Source organism: Thermobia domestica, chromosome 4 (genome assembly GCF_964235325.1).
Source record: "Thermobia domestica chromosome 4, izTheDome1.hap1.1, whole genome shotgun sequence".
NCBI lineage: Eukaryota > Metazoa > Arthropoda > Insecta > Zygentoma > Lepismatidae > Thermobia > Thermobia domestica.
In genome coordinates, this window is record NC_137457.1 from 13,436,181 (window position 1) to 13,457,044 (window position 20,864).

At 37.9% G+C, this 20,864-nt stretch overlaps 1 protein-coding gene across 1 annotated transcript in view; it reads left to right on the forward strand.

Moving 5' to 3' along the window:
- Positions 1-1,079: 1,079 nt before the first annotated feature.
- LOC145683249 (uncharacterized) overlaps positions 1,080-20,864 on the forward strand; it is a 117,054-nt gene continuing 97,269 nt past the window's right edge. Inside the window, exon 1 of the mRNA XM_081754620.1 lies at positions 1,080-1,234. Coding sequence (XP_081610746.1) covers positions 1,108-1,234 — 127 coding nt within the window. The 5' untranslated portion in view covers positions 1,080-1,107. The remainder of the gene's footprint in view (positions 1,235-20,864) is intronic.

The window sequence follows — 20,864 nt, forward strand, 5'->3', positions numbered from 1 at the left end:
ATACGAACTTATACTGCTTTTCCAGGAAATATTTCCAATCCTTCACCTTCAGCTGAAACTACGTTATAAACTGTGACACTTACCTACGAATCTTTTACTTCTTTCCTTTTGCAACAAACTTTCTACTCTTCTGCTCTTCACACTGCACGCACACGGCTCCCCTCCTTTTCCGTTCCTACATGTGTCACGCCGAACTAACTTTCAACATTCGTTTGTTTACCGACGTTGCCACTTTTTCGTCAATAGCGTTTTCACTCTTGCCCTGGTTACCCATATATTTGCGTTTCTGTTTCAAATACGATGTATTATTGATGGTAGACTACAAAAAAAATAAAAAAATAAAAAAATAAAAAAAAAAATAAATAAATAAATAAATAAAATAAAATACATATGCAGACTCAACCAATACTAGAATCAGTAAGTTTAATCAATGCTTGAAGAATAACTGAAGTTCGAATCTCTCGATTCTGTAAGAAGCAACTACTTACAGGTTATTCACATTTTTACGAGCGATGATGGCACACCGGTATTTCCGTTTGTAAAAGTTGGCAACCCTAGCTTCAATACTAGATATGTTTTCACTAAGCTAGTCTTTCATTACGTTTGAATGATATTAATTTGCTTCATTGCTAACTATTTTGCGTCATTTAGAACGTTATATATATATATCTCACAGCCATTTATTTTATAAACTGCACACAACACATTTTTTGATTTGCTGTTATGGGAAAAAAGCATCGATGTTATTAACTTTTATTCTGGTTACGTTAAGAGCTAGAATAATTCTTAATATCCCATTAAGTTAGAAAAAAAAAAGCAGACTTACGCTTTAAACACGTGTGAATAATGATATTACACTACAGCATCATAAATCGTATAATTTTACATAAAATTTGAGTTAATTAAGTGATTCATTCATGTACACTCAATATCTAATGTTTCTTGATAGTAAACAGACACAAAAGTAAAGTTTATGTTATTTTTTTTCGTAATTTGTTCCGGTTATTGAAGACAGGTGTTTATAAACATTTACACGTTCTTAAGAAGAAAAGGTGTTATAAGTTATCAACTCAGTTCACATAGTCCTATCTAAAGTTGATTCTAGTAATGAGTTTATACATATGTCAATCATCTGTGCATTCCGTACTATATTCATTGTCTAAATGGAATCTATTAATAATAGTACTATTCGTATGTAGCTACACCGTTGTGGCAGTATGTTCTGTACCAGCAGGTACGTAAACATTACTTTAGCATAATTTGAGGTGAATTTGAGACATGAAACGAACTATTGTGCAACCTAATTTCAGTATCTTCAGAGTAGTAGCGTACGCAGGAATTTATTTCGGAGGGTCCAAACTAAATGTGAGGGAATTTTAAATTAAAATTCCTAAAATACCCCTTAAAATTAGGCTAAATTAACACAAAAGTCGAAATTTCGGGGAGTTCGGACCCCTAGGACCCAACCTTTGTGTACGTCCTTGCTTGAGAGTGTCTGCTATTTCCTGTGGGGAGAAAAGTTAAAATCTTTGTATGAGAACAGACCATACGAAGACTTTACATTAAACTGTGAATCTTTCGATACGTAAGATTTATTCCTTTCAAATTTTCACGAGTTTTAAAAATTAATCTACCAATTTTTATATTAAAGAAGATATGGAAAGCATGGTAATAGTATCTCATGTGGGTCATGTTGCTTCTTTTGTTAAAACAATCACACGAAGTGGCAGATTGTGACCTTCGCATTGCACTATCACGCATCAGGGAACATAAAATGAGACCCTTCACTAGGAAACTGCTTCCCTCTATTTCTTTCTTTCTATCTATATACAGGGCGGTCCATTTATAATGATCTCAAAAATCGTAAAAGGCAGAGAAACTATAGGGGGAGGGACAACCTCCTAGATATTTTGTATCATCAGCGGATAAACAGTGTTGCCAACCTAATATAAAATTGAGTTTTTTTTAAAAGTAGCATTACGTCAGATTATCACAAATTTCAAACGAACATGTCAAACGAAAACTTGAAATACCAATTTATTATTCAGTGTTGCAAACTAAGAATGTTATATTATCATAAACATCCAAAATTTGGAAAACTATATTACACGTACAACACAAGGGAGATGGATTGGATAATGTACATCGAAAATACCTTAGCGTTGGATACCATGGTCATTTTATGACTTGCTTCGAATGAATAGAAACGACGCTACAAGGTTTTGGAAATTTGATTCTTTCGAAACGTTTTATTTAGAAAACATGCTTAAATAAGTATCATATCTAGTTATTTGTATCGTTTGCAATTGTCATACAAATCATTTTGTGATTTACTGTACTTCGGTATCTCAAATCATGTCGAAGATATGATAAACATTGATAAAGTTCGCAACACTGTTGAAAATGGCGTATTTGCGGATATTTAAAATGATTCTTGATTTCTTTCTCTTTTGTAGCATTATAGCAATAGCTTTTAGTAGCTGTAAGTACAAGTTCTCGCAATTACATGATTTAAGCAATGCATTTCATATCTTCGGAAAGGTTTGAGCTATTGAAGTGTTGTAAACGGCAAAATAATTTGTTTATCAATGCAAACCAAACAAGTAATTAGATATAGTACTTATCTAAGCATATTTTCGAAATAAAATCTTTCGAAAAAATTCAAATTTTCAAACCCTTTCAACATCGTCCCTATTCATTTGAAACAAGTCATACTATGACCATAGTATCCACGATCGTTACATTGTCCATCTCCGTTGTAATGTATGTGAGATAGACCCTTCCAAACTTTGGATGTATGTCATATTATCACATTCTTAGTTTGCAACACTGAATAATAAATGTGGTATTTTAATTTGTATGGCATGTTGATTTGAAAGATGTAATAATCTGACGTAGTGTTATTTGAAAAATCACAACTTTATGTTGGGTTGGCCAAACTGTTCATTCGGTGATGTTACAAAATATCTAGGACGCTGTACCCCTCTCTATAGCTTCTTGGTGCGTTATTTCGTTTCTCTGCCTTTTATGATCTCTGAAATATTTACTATTATCATTATAAAAAAAAAAAGACCAACCTGTATATACCGGAAGGGATCATTTTTAAAAGTATTGTTCAACATTTGCAGATTAATTATGCATCTGAAGAACAAAAAGTTGTATTTCTTCACATAGCACTACGTCAAATTGTTAGAAATCTCAAATCTATACAGGGTGGCCCAGAAGTAGGTATACACACCTGTATTGATCAAGTATAATATTCTAGTTGATGGGTTTATTTGCTACGGCTGTTCTGAGGTTAAAGTACAGGTAAAATGCTTTAAGAACAAATAATAATAATAATAAAACTAAGTCTACCTGATGGATAAAAGTAAGGAATGATATAAAATACAGTGAGCTGATCAGTACGGGACTTTATATATACTTTTGGAGCACCCTGTATATTAAACGAATATTACGATACTATATACATTGCTCAGTGTTGGAAAATAAGGATGTTATAGTATGAAAAACTTTGGATGGCTCTACGACAGGAATTACGCAAGTGAGACAAACAATTCACAACACTTTAGTGTCGAATATTGTGATCATGATATGGAATGTTTCGAATAAACAAAAACCAAGTTGGAATGGATTGTAAATTGTTACGTGTGGAAATTTTATCTAGACCTTCAAAAAAAAAAAAAATAATAATAATCTTCGAAGGTATTGTTTAAGGATTATGCAACCTGAAATAAAGATGTATTTTTTCAGCGCCTTTGGCGGAAAGTTGTGAAGTACGTACATACGAAGGTGCTTGGAGAGGATGGGTTAGCCATTCGATCACTACTGTGAAAGTGGGCACTATCTATTCTATTGTAGTCAACTACGTATAATGTAATTACATATTACGACTATCAGAATGAGTCAGATTAACAGTTTCGTCAAAGGATATATATATATATTCAAAAGGATTGTTACATAGTTACCGTAAAGTGTTATTCTGGTTTACGATATTGTGTGGGTTAAATATTACTGTGGTGCTGAACAAAAGAATTAAATCGAAAGTGAATATAATTATATACTAGTTTTGTCCATAGGTGAGTTGTACTTCTTTGTTATTATCTATGATTTAATGGGTTCATCCATTGAGAAGTAAATATATATATCTGTTTAAATTAGTTAGCAAAGCCTTATATATATATATATATATATATATATATATATATATATATATATATATATATATAAAATATAAATTTATTGGAAGAAAATTAATGTTGTCGCATAGTGTTAGGGTATATTTTGCCGATGTGTTAAACTTTTCAATTAGACTACCTGTAAGTACCGTTTTTGAGTATATATATATATATATATATATATATATATATATATATATATATATATATATATATATATATATATATATTAGGATATCAATCCACAAATTTAGAAATTACTGTTCTTGTTAAAATCAATTTACAGTATATATTAATCGATTTCATTATTGTTATAAAGTTATTCATTTCATTTATATATCAGCTTTTATTTCTATATCCTAATATTAACTCTTTGATTATGGAAATAAAGGTTTCTGTTTTGCTAGTCTAAAATACGCGTTGCTACGATAGATAAGAATTATTATAGAAAATGTATCTAATATTTGAGATAGAAGGAACTTCAATTATTTTCCCTCAGTTAACAGTTATCATTGTAAGTCTTGTATCCCTCTATTGATACTTGTCCTAGTCATTAACTCTTAGAATCCCGGAAAATAATACTGACTGGAACTGTCAAACATAGTCTTGGGGTCCATTGGACCTCACTGGGAGTCCTAGGGTTAAAGGTCAGTGGCCCACGACAGAGCTATACCAAGGCACGTTACAAACAGTAGTGATCGAATCTTCAAAAACTTTAAAAACCAATTGAAATTAGTTACGGTGCATGCCTTACATACTTGAAAGGGTTTAAGAAGCTGGAGTAAAATCCGTTTCCTTGAGATTATAGGGGGGAAAGTACAACTGACACATGTATAGACATTCGTTTGTTTGTTATTTTTTGTAGGTTTCTTGGTGGAGTCAATACATCCGCCTTTTCTTTTTGTAAAAAAGAAAAAAATGTATGACCTTTGGATGGGAAGATGGTTGTATATAGTAAAACCGGATTTCTTATACTAAACAAATGCTTGTAAGAGTGGAGTCGTTACTAAGCAAAAGTATGTTTTTGGTTGTGCTATTTTTGTATATCATAGCATTAACTTTTATATATGAGGGAATACCTGGTTAGCTCGTTTTAAATGGTTTTGTAGGAGGAGAAAGGGGACTGTTTATTTCGCCTAATATAGGTCAAGTATGGGATTTGTCATATTTGGAAGGGGAAGCAGAAACAAGTAGGCAGCATTTATCGTCGTTCACTGCTGATAGTGTATCTGACCTGTCTTCAACAGGTGTGTACTCTGACTTCTCTGATAACAGCGATTTGTTGAGGGACGAGTTGGAACCTTTGTGTGTGTCTACAACTAGTAATAGTAGCCCCCTAAATCCGTTTATTAACTTTGATCTATCAGCTGAGGAGATGATTGCAAATGAAAAGAAAAGTACAAATCTATTTTACGATAAAAATAAAGTTGAAACTACGCGTAATGAAACTCAGAACATATGTTTACTGAATAGCTTTGTGCCTTTTAATTTTAATGTGGACAAATTAACGGTTAATGCTTCATGTAATTTGTTTAATGAACACGCACGTTGAATCCCTGTAGTGGATGGATCAGATGATTTAAAGGTTTACCAATTTATGAGCGTCGTCTATAGAATTATTAAATTAAAGTTATTTCCTGTAGAAACCGTTTTTATTGCTGCGTTAGGAAAAGCGCAAGGTAGATTAAATCAGGAATTAATTTCCTTATATGAAATGACTACCGAATGGTCACAAATTACAAGTCAGTTGTTTCGAAAATGCATCACGCCATGAGGTAAGCGAGCACTCGTAAATAGGTATATTAAAGGTTATGCTAAAACCAGAAGAAATATTAGATTATGTAAAAAAAACAATTGATTCATATGTTGTTTGTTATGGATCCATAAGTTATGGTAAGAGTAAAGAGGTTATACAAATTATTATGGAAGGAATGAATCCACACGTAAAACATGACATGTATAAGTATCGTTACCCTACGTCATTAGATGAGTTGTTGAGTGGATTGAAACAATATGACTTACATAAACGGAATTTGAAGGTGAACACTGCATTAATGAAGATTTCGATCAGAGGGTGTGAAGAGATGAAGCAGATTTTCTGTTATTTTTCTGGTTGCCTACATAGAGTTGCGAATTGTGCCGCTAATAAACATTATTTGCTTAATAAAAAGTTGTTGAAAGTGAACATGGGGATGAATAAGGAAAGACGCTTTGCAGGGAACAGTGACCGGTCAGAGGTTCTGACTCAGGAACTTGGGTCCCTGGTTTGATTCTCTAATGGAGCGGATGTTTCTAATTCTTGCAATAATCACTTTATGAAAAGTGATAGAAGGAATAAAAGACAAGCTCCCCTGCCGAGACAGCAGCACAGCAATCACCAGCAGCTGAAGACTATACAGTAGAGATGTCCGATCTTGCATCCGACACCGATCTAGACATCCCAGAAGACCGTAGCTCCGTCATGGGCCACTGGCCTTTAATTAACAGGACAAGTATCAATAGAGGAATACAAGCCTTACAATGATAATTGTTAACTGAGGGAAAATAAAATATATTCAATTGAAGTTCCTGCTATCTCAAATATTAGATATATATTTTTATAATAATTCTTATCTATCGTAGCAACGCGTATTTCAGCTAAGCAAAACAGAAACCTTTATTTCCATAATCAAAGAGGTAATATTAGAATATAGAAATAAAAGCTGATATATAATGTATTCGATTAATATATACTGTAAATTGATTTGAACAAGAATAGTAATTCCTAATTTTGGTGATTGATATCCTAATATATATATATATATCTATATATATACACTCCTCAATGGTTGAAACCTTTAAATCAGAGATAATAACAAAGAAGTACAACTCACCTATGGACAAAACTGGTATAGTGCCCACTTTGACAGTAGTGATCGAATGGACTACAATAGAATAGATAGTGCCCACTTTGACAGTAGTGATCGAATGGACTACAATAGAATAGATAGTGCCCACTTTGACAGTAGTGATCGAATGGACTACAATAGAATAGATAGTGCCCACTTTGACAGTAGTGATCGAATGGACTACAATAGAATAGATAGTGCCCACTTTGACAGTAGTGATCGAATGGGCTACAATAGAATAGATAGTGCCCACTTTGACAGTAGTGATCGAATGGACTACAATAGAATAGATAGTGCCCACTTTGACAGTAGTGATCGAATGGACTACAATAGAATAGATAGTGCCCACTTTGACAGTAGTGATCGAATGGACTACAATAGAATAGATAGTGCCCACTTTGACAGTAGTGATCGAATGGGCTACAATAGAATAGATAGTGCCCACTTTGACAGTAGTGATCGAATGGACTACAATAGAATAGATAGTGCCCACTTTGACAGTAGTGATCGAATGGACTACAATAGAATAGATAGTGCCCACTTTGACAGTAGTGATCGAATGGACTACAATAGAATAGATAGTGCCCACTTTGACAGTAGTGATCGAATGGACTACAATAGAATAGATAGTGCCCACTTTGACAGTAGTGATCGAATGGACTACAATAGAATAGATAGTGCCCACTTTGACAGTAGTGATCGAATGGACTACAACAGAATAGATAGTGCCCACTTTGACAGTAGTGATCGAATGGACTACAATAGAATAGATAGTGCCCACTTTGACAATAGTGATCGAATGGACTACAATAGAATAGATAGTGCCCACTTTGACAATAGTGATCGAATGGACTACAATAGAATAGATAGTGCCCACTTTGACAGTAGTGATCGAATGGACTACAATAGAAAAAAAATGAAATCTTTAAGTTTTACGTCCCACGCTTATGCCGGTTAGGCTAAAGGAGACGGTGATTATGAGAGATGAGTGAAATGGTGGAATGAAGAAAGTGGGAGGAAACGGGAGAACCCCGAGAAAACCCACGAGCACGGTGTTTGTCCACCACAAAGTTCACTTGGCGGGGGCTGGGATCGAACCCGGGACCCCAAGCACCAGAGGTGAACGCTCTACCACTGAGCCACCGCGCCCCCACCCTGGACTACAATAGAATAGATAGTGCCCACTTTGACAGTAGTGATCGAATGGGCTACAATAGAATAGATAGTGCCCACTTTGACAGTAGTGATCGAATGGACTACAATAGAATAGATAGTGCCCACTTTGACAGTAGTGATCGAATGGGCTACAATAGAATAGATAGTGCCCACTTTGACAGTAGTGATCGAATGGGCTACGATAGAATAGATAGTGCCCACTTTGACAGTAGTGATCGAATGGACTACAATAGAATAGATAGTGCCCACTTTGACAGTAGTGATCGAATGGGCTACAATAGAATAGATAGTGCCCACTTTGACAGTAATGATCGAATGGACTACAATAGAATAGATAGTGCCCACTTTGACAGTAGTGATCGAATGGACTACAATAGAATAGATAGTGCCCACTTTGACAGTAGTGATCGAATGGACTACAATAGAATAGATAGTGCCCACTTTGACAGTAGTGATCGAATGGACTACAATAGAATAGATAGTGCCCACTTTGACAGTAGTGATCGAATGGACTACAATAGAATAGATAGTGCCCACTTTGACAGTAGTGATCGAATGGACTACAATAGAATGGATAGTACCCACTTTGACAGTAGTGATCGAATGGACTACAATAGAATAGATAGTGCCCACTTTGACAGTAGTGATCGAATGGACTACAATAGAATAGATAGTGCCCACTTTGACAGTAGTGATCGAATGACTAAGCCATCCTCTCCATGCACCTTCGTTTGTACGTAATTTACAAGTTTGCGCCGGAAACGCTGTAAAAATACATCTTTATTTCAGGTTGCATAAATCTTAGGCAATACTTTCCAAGGTTATTTTTAAAGTATGGATAGAATTTCCACACGTAACAAAAATTTAACTTTTTAAAAGATTATATTTCTATATATTGCTTTGTTAAATATCGTATACAATCAATTTTTTTCGTTTTCGATAGATGCACATATCATAATGTCGTTTACAACACTAAAATATGTTAATTTGTTCCGGAAATATAATAAACATTGAAAACTTTCCAATACTGTTTAGAATTATTTTAATTGCGAGAACTTTTTGTTATTAGAACTACCAAAAGCTGTTATTATATGCAAAAGAAATAAGGTTATGACCCATTTATTTTTAAAATCTTCTACAAATTCGTCATTTTAAATAGTATATGAATCTGTAACCCATATCTTCCGTATCTCCGGAACGGTTTCAAATAGACCCATCAAAATTGATGTAAACGAGCCAATGATTTTCACATTTTTTTTACAAGTATCGTCCTAATTAGATAGGCATTTGTTTAACAACATTTCGGGAATAAAACCTTTTGAAAACAAGCAAATTTTCATGAACTTGTAATTTTGTTCTTATTTATTCTAAATACGCCAAATAATGATCGTGGTATTAGGTATTAAATAACTTTCAATGTACACGGTGTTTGAAAAAGAATGACCTGATTTTGGTTGATAATAATACTACGAAACATGAAACGTGCCGGCAAGGAAGTGAGTGTTGTTTGAATAGGCGTGGCCTAGAGTTTCAAAAAATTGCCGTTAAATGCCAGTCAATGCATATTTTCAGTTTGCAGTCAGTAAGAAGTAAGATGGCGCCCGCTCAACAGAAGGCGTTTTGTGTGCTGCAGTTTGCGATGACTGAGTCAGTGATTTCGGCACATTCCCTGTTATTTCACACCAAAACATCCGTCTTATGTATCACTAATTTGAAGAGACAGGATGATTGTAAAAAGGTAAGAGTCCAGGACGGCGTCGCACTTCCAAAGAAATACTGGAAACAATTCGAATATTGAGTATTCTGCAATTTATCCCATTTTCGCAGTGTTTTTAGTAATACATACGGACTTTTAAAATCAGGTAATTTTTTTGCAACACCCTGTATACCTCATCTATATCACATTTGTTATTACTGTCGTAGATGTCACCAAAATTTAGACGTTTTGACACTTTCTGTAGGTGTACTTAGTTTCCAACACTGAACAAGAAGTGTGGTATTGTACGTTGTTATTTGTCGTTGTTTAATTTGGCTTTTGTAATAATTCGACTTAGAACTATTTGAAAAGTACAACTTCGTTGGGTTTGCAACACTTGTAATCTGGTTGCATAAAGGGGAACACCAAACAATGTTTGCCTGCTGGTACTTAAATTTTGCAAAATTTCAGCTTAGTTTCTTTGCGAAATTTCAGCTCGGTTGTAAAGAATTTCTGATGTGAGCCTAGAAGAAACAAACTAGTTTGCATATCAGTTGGAAGATAACTGTGTTCATAGAAATATATGTAGTTAAACAGTGAAGTGTATAAAGAAAGCATCCAGAGCTTTCTTTTTTAACCTTAAGCAACCTCACCAGCACACCAGATCTACAATGCAATGTCATTTCAGATCTTCAGATGTCAAACTTATGTAAACAGATATAAGTTTGATGCACTCACTCACTCTATGCCCTATGGAACCCGGAGATACAATGCCGCGATCACAAAAGCGCTCCTTTCGCTTCTAACCTTAGCCAACTGCATTCAGTTTCTATTTTGTGTTCCTATTTCTGCGAGATCCATCTTAATATTGTCCTACCATCTGAGTCTAGCTCTTCCTTGCCGTACCATCTGCGCCTAGCTCTTCCTTGTCCTACTATCTGAGCCTAGCTCTTCCTTGTCTTACCATCTGAGCCTAGCTCTTCCTTGTCCTACCATCTGCGCCTAGCTCTTCCTTGTCCTACCATCTCAGCCTAGCTCTTCCTCGTCCTACCATCTGAGCCTAGCTCTTCCTTGTCCTACCATCTGCGCCTAGCTCTTCCTTGTCCTACTCTCTGAGCTTAGCTCTTCCTTGTCCTACCATCTGCGCCTAGCTCTTCCTTGTCCTACCATCTCAGCCTAGCTCTTCCTCGTCCTACCATCTGAGCCTAGCTCTTCCTTGTCCTACTATCTGCGCCTAGCTCTTCCTTGTCCTACTATCTGAGCTTAGCTCTTCCTTGTCCTACCATCTGCGCCTAGCGCTTCCTTGTCCTACCATCTGCGCCTAGCTCTTCCTTGTCCTACTATCTGAGCTTAGCTCTTCCTTGTCGTACCATCTGAGCCTAGCTCTTCCTTGTCCTACCATCTGAGCCTAGCTCTTCCTTGTCCTACCATCTGCGCCTAGCTCTTCCTTGTCCTACTATCTGAGCCTAGCTCTTCCTTGTCTTACCATCTGAGCCTAGCTCTTCCTTGTCCTACCATCTGCGCCTAGCTCTTCCTTGTCCTACCATCTCAGCCTAGCTCTTCCTCGTCCTACCATCTCAGCCTAGCTCTTCCTTGTCCTACCATCTGCGCCTAGCTCTTCCTTGTCCTACTATCTGAGCTTAGCTCTTCCTTGTCCTACCATCTGCGCCTAGCTCTTCCTTGTCCTACCATCTCAGCCTAGCTCTTCCTCGTCCTACCATCTGAGCCTAGCTCTTCCTTGTCCTACCATCTGCGCCTAGCTCTTCCTTGTCCTACTATCTGAGCTTAGCTCTTCCTTGTCCTACCATCTGCGCCTAGCGCTTCCTTGTCCTACCATCTGCGCCTAGCTCTTCCTTGTCGTACCATCTGAGCCTAGCTCTTTCTTGTCGTACCATCTGAGCCTAGCTCTTCCTTGTCCTACCATCTGAGCCTAGCTTTTCCTTGTCCTACCATCTCAGCCTAGTTCTTCCTTGTCCTCCCATCTCAGCCTAGCTTTTCCTTGTCCTACCATCTGAGCCTAGCTCTTCCTTGTCGTACCATCTGAGCCTAGCTCTTCCTTGTCCTACCATCTGAGCCTAGCTCTTCCTTGTCCTACCATCTGAGCCTAGCTCTTCCTTGTCCTACCATCTGAGCCTAGCTTTTCCTTGCCCTACCATCTCAGCCTAGTTCTTCCTTGTCCTACCATCTCAGCCTAGCTTTTCCTTGTCCTACCATCTGAGCCTAGCTCTTCCTTGTCCTACCATCTGCGCCTAGCTCTTCCTTGTCCTACCATCTCAGCCTAGCTCTTCCTTGTCCTACCATCTGAGCCTAGCTCTTCTTTGTCCTACCATCTGCGCCTAGCTCTTCCTTGTCCTACTATCTGAGCTTAGCTTTTCCTTGTCGTACCATCTGAGCCTAGCTCTTCCTTGTCCTACCATCTGAGCCTAGCTTTTCCTTGTCCTACCATCTCAGCCTAGTTCTTCCTTGTCCTGCCATCTGAGCCTAGCTTTTCCTTGTCCTACCATCTGAGCCTAGTTCTTCCTTGTCCTGCCATCTCAGCCTAGCTTTTCCTTGTCCTACCATCTGAGCCTAGCTCTTCCTTGTCGTACCATCTGAGCCTAGCTCTTCCTTGTCCTACCATCTGCGCCTAGCTCTTCCTTGTCCTACTATCTGAGCTTAGCTCTTCCTTGTCCTACCATCTGCGCCTAGCTCTTCCTTGTCCTACCATCTCAGCCTAGCTCTTCCTCGTCCTACCATCTGAGCCTAGCTCTTCCTTGTCCTACCATCTGCGCCTAGCTCTTCCTTGTCCTACTATCTGAGCTTAGCTCTTCCTTGTCCTACCATCTGCGCCTAGCGCTTCCTTGTCCTACCATCTGCGCCTAGCTCTTCCTTGTCGTACCATCTGAGCCTAGCTCTTCCTTGTCCTACCATCTGAGCCTAGTTCTTCCTTGTCGTACCATCTGAGCCTAGCTTTTCCTTGTCCTACCATCTCAGCCTAGTTCTTCCTTGTCCTCCCATCTCAGCCTAGCTTTTCCTTGTCCTACCATCTGAGCCTAGCTCTTCCTTGTCGTACCATCTGAGCCTAGCTCTTCCTTGTCCTACCATCTGAGCCTAGCTCTTCCTTGTCCTACCATCTGAGCCTAGCTTTTCCTTGTCCTACCATCTGAGCCTAGTTCTTCCTTGTCCTCCCATCTCAGCCTAGCTTTTCCTTGTCCTACCATCTGAGCCTAGCTCTTCCTTGTCCTACCATCTGCGCCTAGCTCTTCCTTGTCCTACCATCTCAGCCTAGCTCTTCCTTGTCCTACCATCTGAGCCTAGCTCTTCTTTGTCCTACCATCTGCGCCTAGCTCTTCCTTGTCCTACTATCTGAGCTTAGCTTTTCCTTGTCGTACCGTATGAGCCTAGCTCTTCCTTGTCCTACCATCTGAGCCTAGCTTTTCCTTGTCCTACCATCTCAGCCTAGTTCTTCCTTGTCCTGCCATCTCAGCCTAGCCTTTCCTTGTCCTACCATCTCAGCCTAGTTCTTCCTTGTCCTGCCATCTCAGCCTAGCTTTTCCTTGTCCTACCATCTGAGCCTAGCTCTTCCTTGTCCTACCATCTGAGCCTAGCTCTTCCTTGTCCTACCATCTGAGCCTAGCTCTTCCTTGTCCTACCATCTGAGCCTAGCTTTTCCTTGTCCTACCATCTCAGCCTAGTTCTTCCTTGTCCTGCCATCTGAGCCTAGCTTTTCCTTGTCCTACTATCTGAGCCTAGCTCTTCCTTGTCCTACCATCTGAGCCTAGCTCTTCCTTGTCCTACCATCTGAGCCTAGCTTTTCCTTGTCCTACCATCTCAGCCTAGTTCTTCCTTGTCCTCCCATCTCAGCCTAGCTTTTCCTTGTCCTACCATCTGAGCCTAGCTCTTCCTTGCCCTACCATCTGCGCCTAGCTCTTCCTAATGGTCATTTTCGATTGGACTCCCAGCTACAACTTTGAAAGCGTTCCTACTTTTCCCCATTCTGGCTGCATGGGAAAAAAGGAGGAACGTTTCTCATGGGACATCTTGGACGCTGCCCATCTTAGCGTCCAAGATTTGATGACAGGAATAATGTTTGGTAAACGATATAGATTTTATACACTGAATTCGATAATAGCAGGACAAGTGTGTTAGATGAGAAACAAGGAGGTCATATAAGCATGGAAACACACATCGCGACATCTGCAATGAATTTTGAACAATTGAGCAAACATATGAAAAACCTGGAGATTAACGACCAATATGAGAATGTTGCAAGCTGTCGTAATTGGGCTTCCAAGATTGGTCTAGATGTCATTGATGTATTGTATTTTAAAAGAAATGATTCGGCAAACGTTGCAACTGTGTTAAAAATAATCATAAATCAGTCTTTCGTCAGTACTCTTGTTACATTACTGTTTGTGTCATTTTAGTATTTCTTTCTCAGATGAATCAATCTTTGTAAATTTTGGTATGTTAAATTGTAACGTATTACATTACTTTTATGAATTAAGTGCTATTTTACATGTTTACATACTACTAAATACAGTTGTTTTTTTAAGTATGTGGGAAATATTCGAGTCGTGACCTTTGAGGAGAAAATCTGGTTAATTTGAACTACGTCGTTTGTCTACTTCTTGACGTAGAATAAGACGTAAAAATAAATGTGACTACTACTGTACTACTCCTAACTACTACTGTAGTTCTATTCTTTTTTATTCTGAACTCAACCCAAATCCTTGTGCATTCAAGCGTTATGGATTAACAAGTGCACGAAACAGAAGGCAGCTTGTAAGGTTGTAACATAGAATTAGGCCCGTTACACAGTCAAGCGGAGCTCCGCGCTCCGCGCCCCGTCTTCTGCCCTCCGCACTACGCGTGTGTGCTTACACAGTCATCCGTAGCTACGCGCTACGCGTCACGTGATTATATACAGGATTCTTCTCAGTCAGTGTTGCGAGTCAACATGAAATGTTCGAAACGACAATAGTGGCATCTTAATATTTCTGTAAGAAGAGAAAACGAAAAAAACAGAAAAATAAATGTCTCAAGATTCATCCCTTAGTTTCCCAAAGAAGTCTGAAGAGAGCTTTTGTGTCTGTGTATATGGATTTGCGAGAAGACGAGAAGAAGTACTTCAATAATTTCCGTACGTCAATTCAGTCGTTCGATGACCTAATTGAAAAAATTCCATCGAAATTATAAAAATGCAGTTTAAATAGGATCCATATGCACGCTCTTAAAATACAGCACTTTTCTTTAAAGAAAAGAAACTTGTTTTTTTTTAAAAAAAAAAGTGTTAAAAACTTAACAGATATTGTTTTTTAACAAATGAAAATAACGCATATTTGTACAATTGGTTAGAACTTCACATCCAATCACTTTTCATCCAATCAACTATTTAATAATAGAGATAAATTATTTGCCTCAATTTATCTTTTTTCATTGCCCATACCTTCATTTTTACCAAAAAAAAAAAAAACATCTTTTACATATCTCGTTCCATGCCTGTTCACGAATATCACGCTTTTTGTGTTCCTCACAAGAGGAATCCCATTAACATGGTGTTAATTTAACCTCCGTGATAATTGAAACTGAAACTCAAATTTGTTGAAGGAAAGTCGAAGAATTACAATAGTCACGTACTATTAACAATGGTACATTAGAGGCACCATTTGTACAGTTCCAATTAAGCAAAAGCATTAATATTGGAATTTCCAATTAAACGAAAACATTATAGCTAAATTAAAAATAACATTATAAAAATATGAAAATAGTATTATAGAACAGTATAAAATATTATTTAGCAACTCACTATCAAAAATAAGAAAAGAAATCTGGATCAATTTTCATTTTGCTTTTGCTACCATGCACGTTTCTTTTTGGATTTTAAAGAGAAGTGGCTGCTCCGCGCGCGGAGTTCCGCTTGACTATGTAAACACCCATTTGTTCAATGGCCTTATCTGCCTCGCGGAGCGCAGAGCGCGGATAGGGCCACGCGGAGGCCTCCGCGTGACTATGTATGCACCCATAAGAATCAATAGAACAATCTTGCCACGCGGGACTCCGCGCGCGGAGCTCCGCGTGACTGTGTAACGGGTCTTATATAATTGTTGTGCTTAGTGACACGGATGCGACCACAATATATGTCACGAATGAAATCCAATGGCTCTCGATGCGCTGTAGCTCAGAGCTGTCACGTGAGCGTCTCCGCGAATCAGCATCAGTTGAGCTGGAAGCAGAGAGCAAATTGGTGTTCTGTGTAATCGGCGTTCGTTATATGATAATACGAGGGTGGTTCAATATTTATTGTCCCTGATCTGTAAGCAGTGTTATTTTTCCAAATAGTTTCCTTTCAAAGTAATGCACTTCTTCCACCTATGCTGTAAAACCACTATGCCACCTTCAAAGAAAGTCTCTGGCTGAGGCGTGAGCCATTCCTTCACAGCTGCATTTGAGTGAAACTTCTTCCCTTCGAGGTGCTCCTTCAACTTTGGGAACAAACGAAAGTCACTAGGGGCGAGGTCAGGTGAATAGAGAGGATGTTCCAAAACATCAAAACCAGCAGCATGGATTGCGGTACCAATAAGACGGCTTTTGTGAGCCGGAGCATTATCTTGGTGGAACAGCACTGTTCGCTGCAACATCCTGCGCCGTTTTTACTTAATTGCTTCGCGTAACTTAGAGATTAGGGCTGCATAATAGGCTCCCGTAATAGTGTGTCCAACCTCCAGGTAGTCAATAAGGAGCACACCCTTCGCATCCCCTAAAATTGTGGCCATAACCTTGCGTGCTGATGCTTGCACCTTGAACTTGCGTGGGGGAGGCGAACTGCTGTGCCGCCACTCTAAGGCTCTGTCGTTTGGACTCGGGATCATAGTGGTGGAGCCACATCTCATCCACTGTCACAAATCTATCACAGAACTGTTTCAGGTCTGCCACCATAACCTTCAAACCAGCCCTTGAACATCGAACTCTGTCCTCCTGATTTTCACGAGATAACATTTTGGGTACCCATCGCGCTGACACGTTTCTGAATCCCAAGTGTTCATGCACAATGGTTTCCACTGAGCCTACAGAGATGTGCATGATGTCTGCTAACTGTTGCACCGTGATTGGTCTGTCTGCTATAATCGTATCATGCAAAGCATCAATGCTTTCTGGGGTGCATGGTGTTGTTGGAGGACCAGCACCAGGGGCCTGTTGACAGTTTTCCCTGCCGCAACGGAAGTCACGGCATCAGTTCTTTGCCACCTGGTAGGAAGGAGCCCCATCATCCAACATACTGATCATGTCCTCCTGAATCTCCTTTGGGCTTAACCTCTTTTTCTGGATGACAGCTCGTTGTTCGGTTTTATCAATTTTTCAAACTAGGTGCCACCTCTTACACCTGAAACGACAAAAAGTAATATTAATATAGCAGGTATGGTTTTGAAATTTAGCATATAGGCATCTAAGACATTAGGCTACAATTTCCCCCATCAGCCGTCCCAGCTCAAGTATTTTAAATATGCCGGGGACAATAATTATTGAAGCTCCTTTGTATATGTATTGTGTTGTATTTTTGTGCATTATAAATTCTTTGTGTGATAGTTTAAAATAAAATTATTGTTGAAATACTACAAAAGAGACAAATACTTCTCAAGTAGGCCAAAGATATTGTTTATTGTCTTTATGACTCTTTTAAAACGCAAAACAGACTTTTGAGTGCATCTTGTCGATGTTGTCAAGTGTGAAGAATAGACACGGAGGATTTTGGTGAAAGTTCAGTAAGAACTGCCAGAAGGAAAGCTCGAGAAGTTAGATTATTGTTGAATGAATGTGGGAATCTTAAATTCGAATCTCCTGCAATAAAAGAAAATATCCCGTGAGAAATATAGTGAAAGATATAAAGATTGCTCCATAGGAAAGTACTTGATATGCACGACAAAGGTGAATTTTCCTCCACCAAAAATGACTCATTAATGAAATGTGACGGGCTGTGGGTTATGAGGGAGGTGTAAGATCCTTACATATTATTCTCAAAGACATGGATTTAAATATATAAGGTGCACAGATGGGAGACAATTTTTATTCTAACGTAGTGATATCACCGCTGGCAGAGTGAAGTTTTTCTAAACTATCCATAGCATTCGTCAGGATAAAGCATGTGCAATATTTTATCTTGATGGAGACGTTGGCCAACCAAAACTGCAACAGAGCATCATGATGGCAGTTCAGCAACGAGAAAGAGGATTGAGGAGTTTTCTGCGTACAGATATTAAAGGAACGGCACCTTATTGTCTGTCACGCATTTCAGCGAAAACTCAATTCATTCCAGATAGTATAGTTGTATTTGTTTCAAAGTCCAAGTGTTTAGATGGCTATTTTAATGGCACGAATCCTCAGGTATTTAAGGAGTGGTTTCTAGGAAAGTCTTGCCATTTCTGAGTCCAAAGTCTGTTATTGTATTGGGTAATGCAAAATAACATTTCATTGTGTGAAACAAATGTCCAAGCATCCAGTCTTAAACAGATGACACACTTGCCGAACTCTTTGAAATTGTGATATTACATAAGCCATAAAAAGTACAATATGACTTTGACATAAGAGTTGCTCAGTATGCCTACACTCTTGTTCATTTGCCACCCACCGGGCCATTATCATTACAACCCTCTCGAAGCGAACTGGTCACAGGGGAAAGGATATGATTCACAAAGAAAACAAATTTAAAAAGACTGATATCGAGCGGTTGACCCACGAAACAGTAGATTCGATAAGTGTGGATGACTGGGCTGATTCTGTTCGTCATACAGAGAAGCTTCAAGAAGACGATTATAACAAGCATTGTGCTAGTGACAGCATTCTCCAAACAGTTATTATTAACATACAGGACTCAGACATTGAAAATAGTACAAGTGTTGACTCAAGTGGATTTGAGAATATAGATTCTATTTGAGATTAGCAGCTAGGTATGTGATAGCAAAAGAATATCTTCATCATTGCTTCTCGAATCCTAATCTATTTATTGATAATCACATTTAAGAAAATAGCCAAGTCCTTTAATGTTGGTTGCTTAGCTTACATAAAATCTAACAACACCAGTGTATCTACGTCCCTCACTGCGCGACCATCGGACTTCATTTAAGCGACTACTTTAGTAAGTCTAACCATGTACTTGAGTATTCTGAAAACAACAGTATGACGTAGAATACGATCGGGGAGAGGACAGAGATAACAAATGGAGTGAATAAGAAGAAATGAGAAGGTACGGAAATGCAATAATGTAAGGGTTGTCAATGCAGTGCATAAGTAATCATCTACCCACATGAGTCTATCAACCAATACACTTAGGAAGACATTGGTATTTATGTTAGCTTATCAGAACTGGGTAGATTCACTGTCTATACCATTTCGCTTTATGTGGTTTGTTAAGAATGAGTATTCACTTAAAAATCATCTATTTCATTAGCATCTCAAAAGGAGACCTGTCGTTGCAAGTTCTAATCCCATTCAAGGAATAAGTACTATTTTCCTTTGTTAATAATACAGTATCAGTATCTTTTTTACGTTTTGTCATTTAGTCCATGGAGTAGAATAGTAAGACAAAAATAATATATAAGGAATTAAATAATAAGCGAAGAACGTATTTCGTACTTGCAAGAAAATATAATAAAGAAATGGAATGTAAACAAGGCTTTACACAAACAAACATACTAATACTCCGTGTAGACAACTCACAGTCATTAACTACTTCGAATATACAGATAATACTGAATACAATTTTATCACTTGACTATAAGAATAGTGTTTATGTAAAAATAATGAATTGCACATGTCATTTGCAATAGGAAAATTCACATTCTTCGATCAACTGTTATGAGTTAAATTTGCTTAGTCTCAGTTTAAATATGCGGAAAGTACCATATCAAAGGTAACTAACCTCAAGCATAATGTTGATAGGGAACATTGTTACATTTTTTTTTCCAGTATAGTATTTGGTGAGTAGAATGCCTTTCCTGAGTCCCACAAAGAGAATATTTGGCTGGATAGTACCTTATTAAAAACTAAATATAAACTGTGTTACCATGCTATATGACTAGGAGCGAATTTAGACGGGCAAATACTTGGGCATGGTATATATAAACGATTAGTTGGATAAAATTACCTTGAGTTCATTTCCCGAAGTTACTTTGGTAATACCGTATAATATTGAGAAAATTAATGTTAACTCCAATTCTGACGGTAAATTGATATTTTAGCGAATGGTCAATCTCATGTGGTGATACACGTGCCCATATGTTCTTAAGTTCAGGTCAGGGCCCATAATAAACAGGATTTAATAAACTGAATACAGCTTCCAAAACAACAAGAAGTGGTTGCATTGCATGACGTATTGGTTGACGTCATGATGTAAGTTCCATTTCGTGTTATCCCTTAAAGTATGTATTTATGCAAGTCTCATATATACCTTCTACTTTAGTTACAATGAATGAAACCTCTTCGTGGCCAAGTTCTTATCATTGTTTCACTCTGAGCTAAAGACAGGTATTCAAGTATGATTGTGGACTAATGGGATATTAGTACAAAGTTAATCTTTCTAAAGAAGCCTAATCCAACATTTTTACTAAAAAGAGATATAGAAGCACCTAGCTAAATGAGAAATATATACCAACTTTCGTTAGTTCTCTTACAGTTTGCACGATTTACAGTTTCCACATTTGATTGGCTAGTTTTACCCAGTCAGTGTATGACTTTTAATAATTTTAACTTGTTATATAGTCAAGGATCAATGAGGATATTGATCATATATAATTTGAACATTTTATCCTACGGGATGCATTTTTGCCGATCCCAAACGTTTCAGTATTCGTGTGCTACCCTGTATTATTTTCGCGCGGCACTCTAACCAGCTGTTTGAAGTCGGTCATGTATAGTGTACAGAAAAATTTGGGCGTATTTAATTTGCCCATT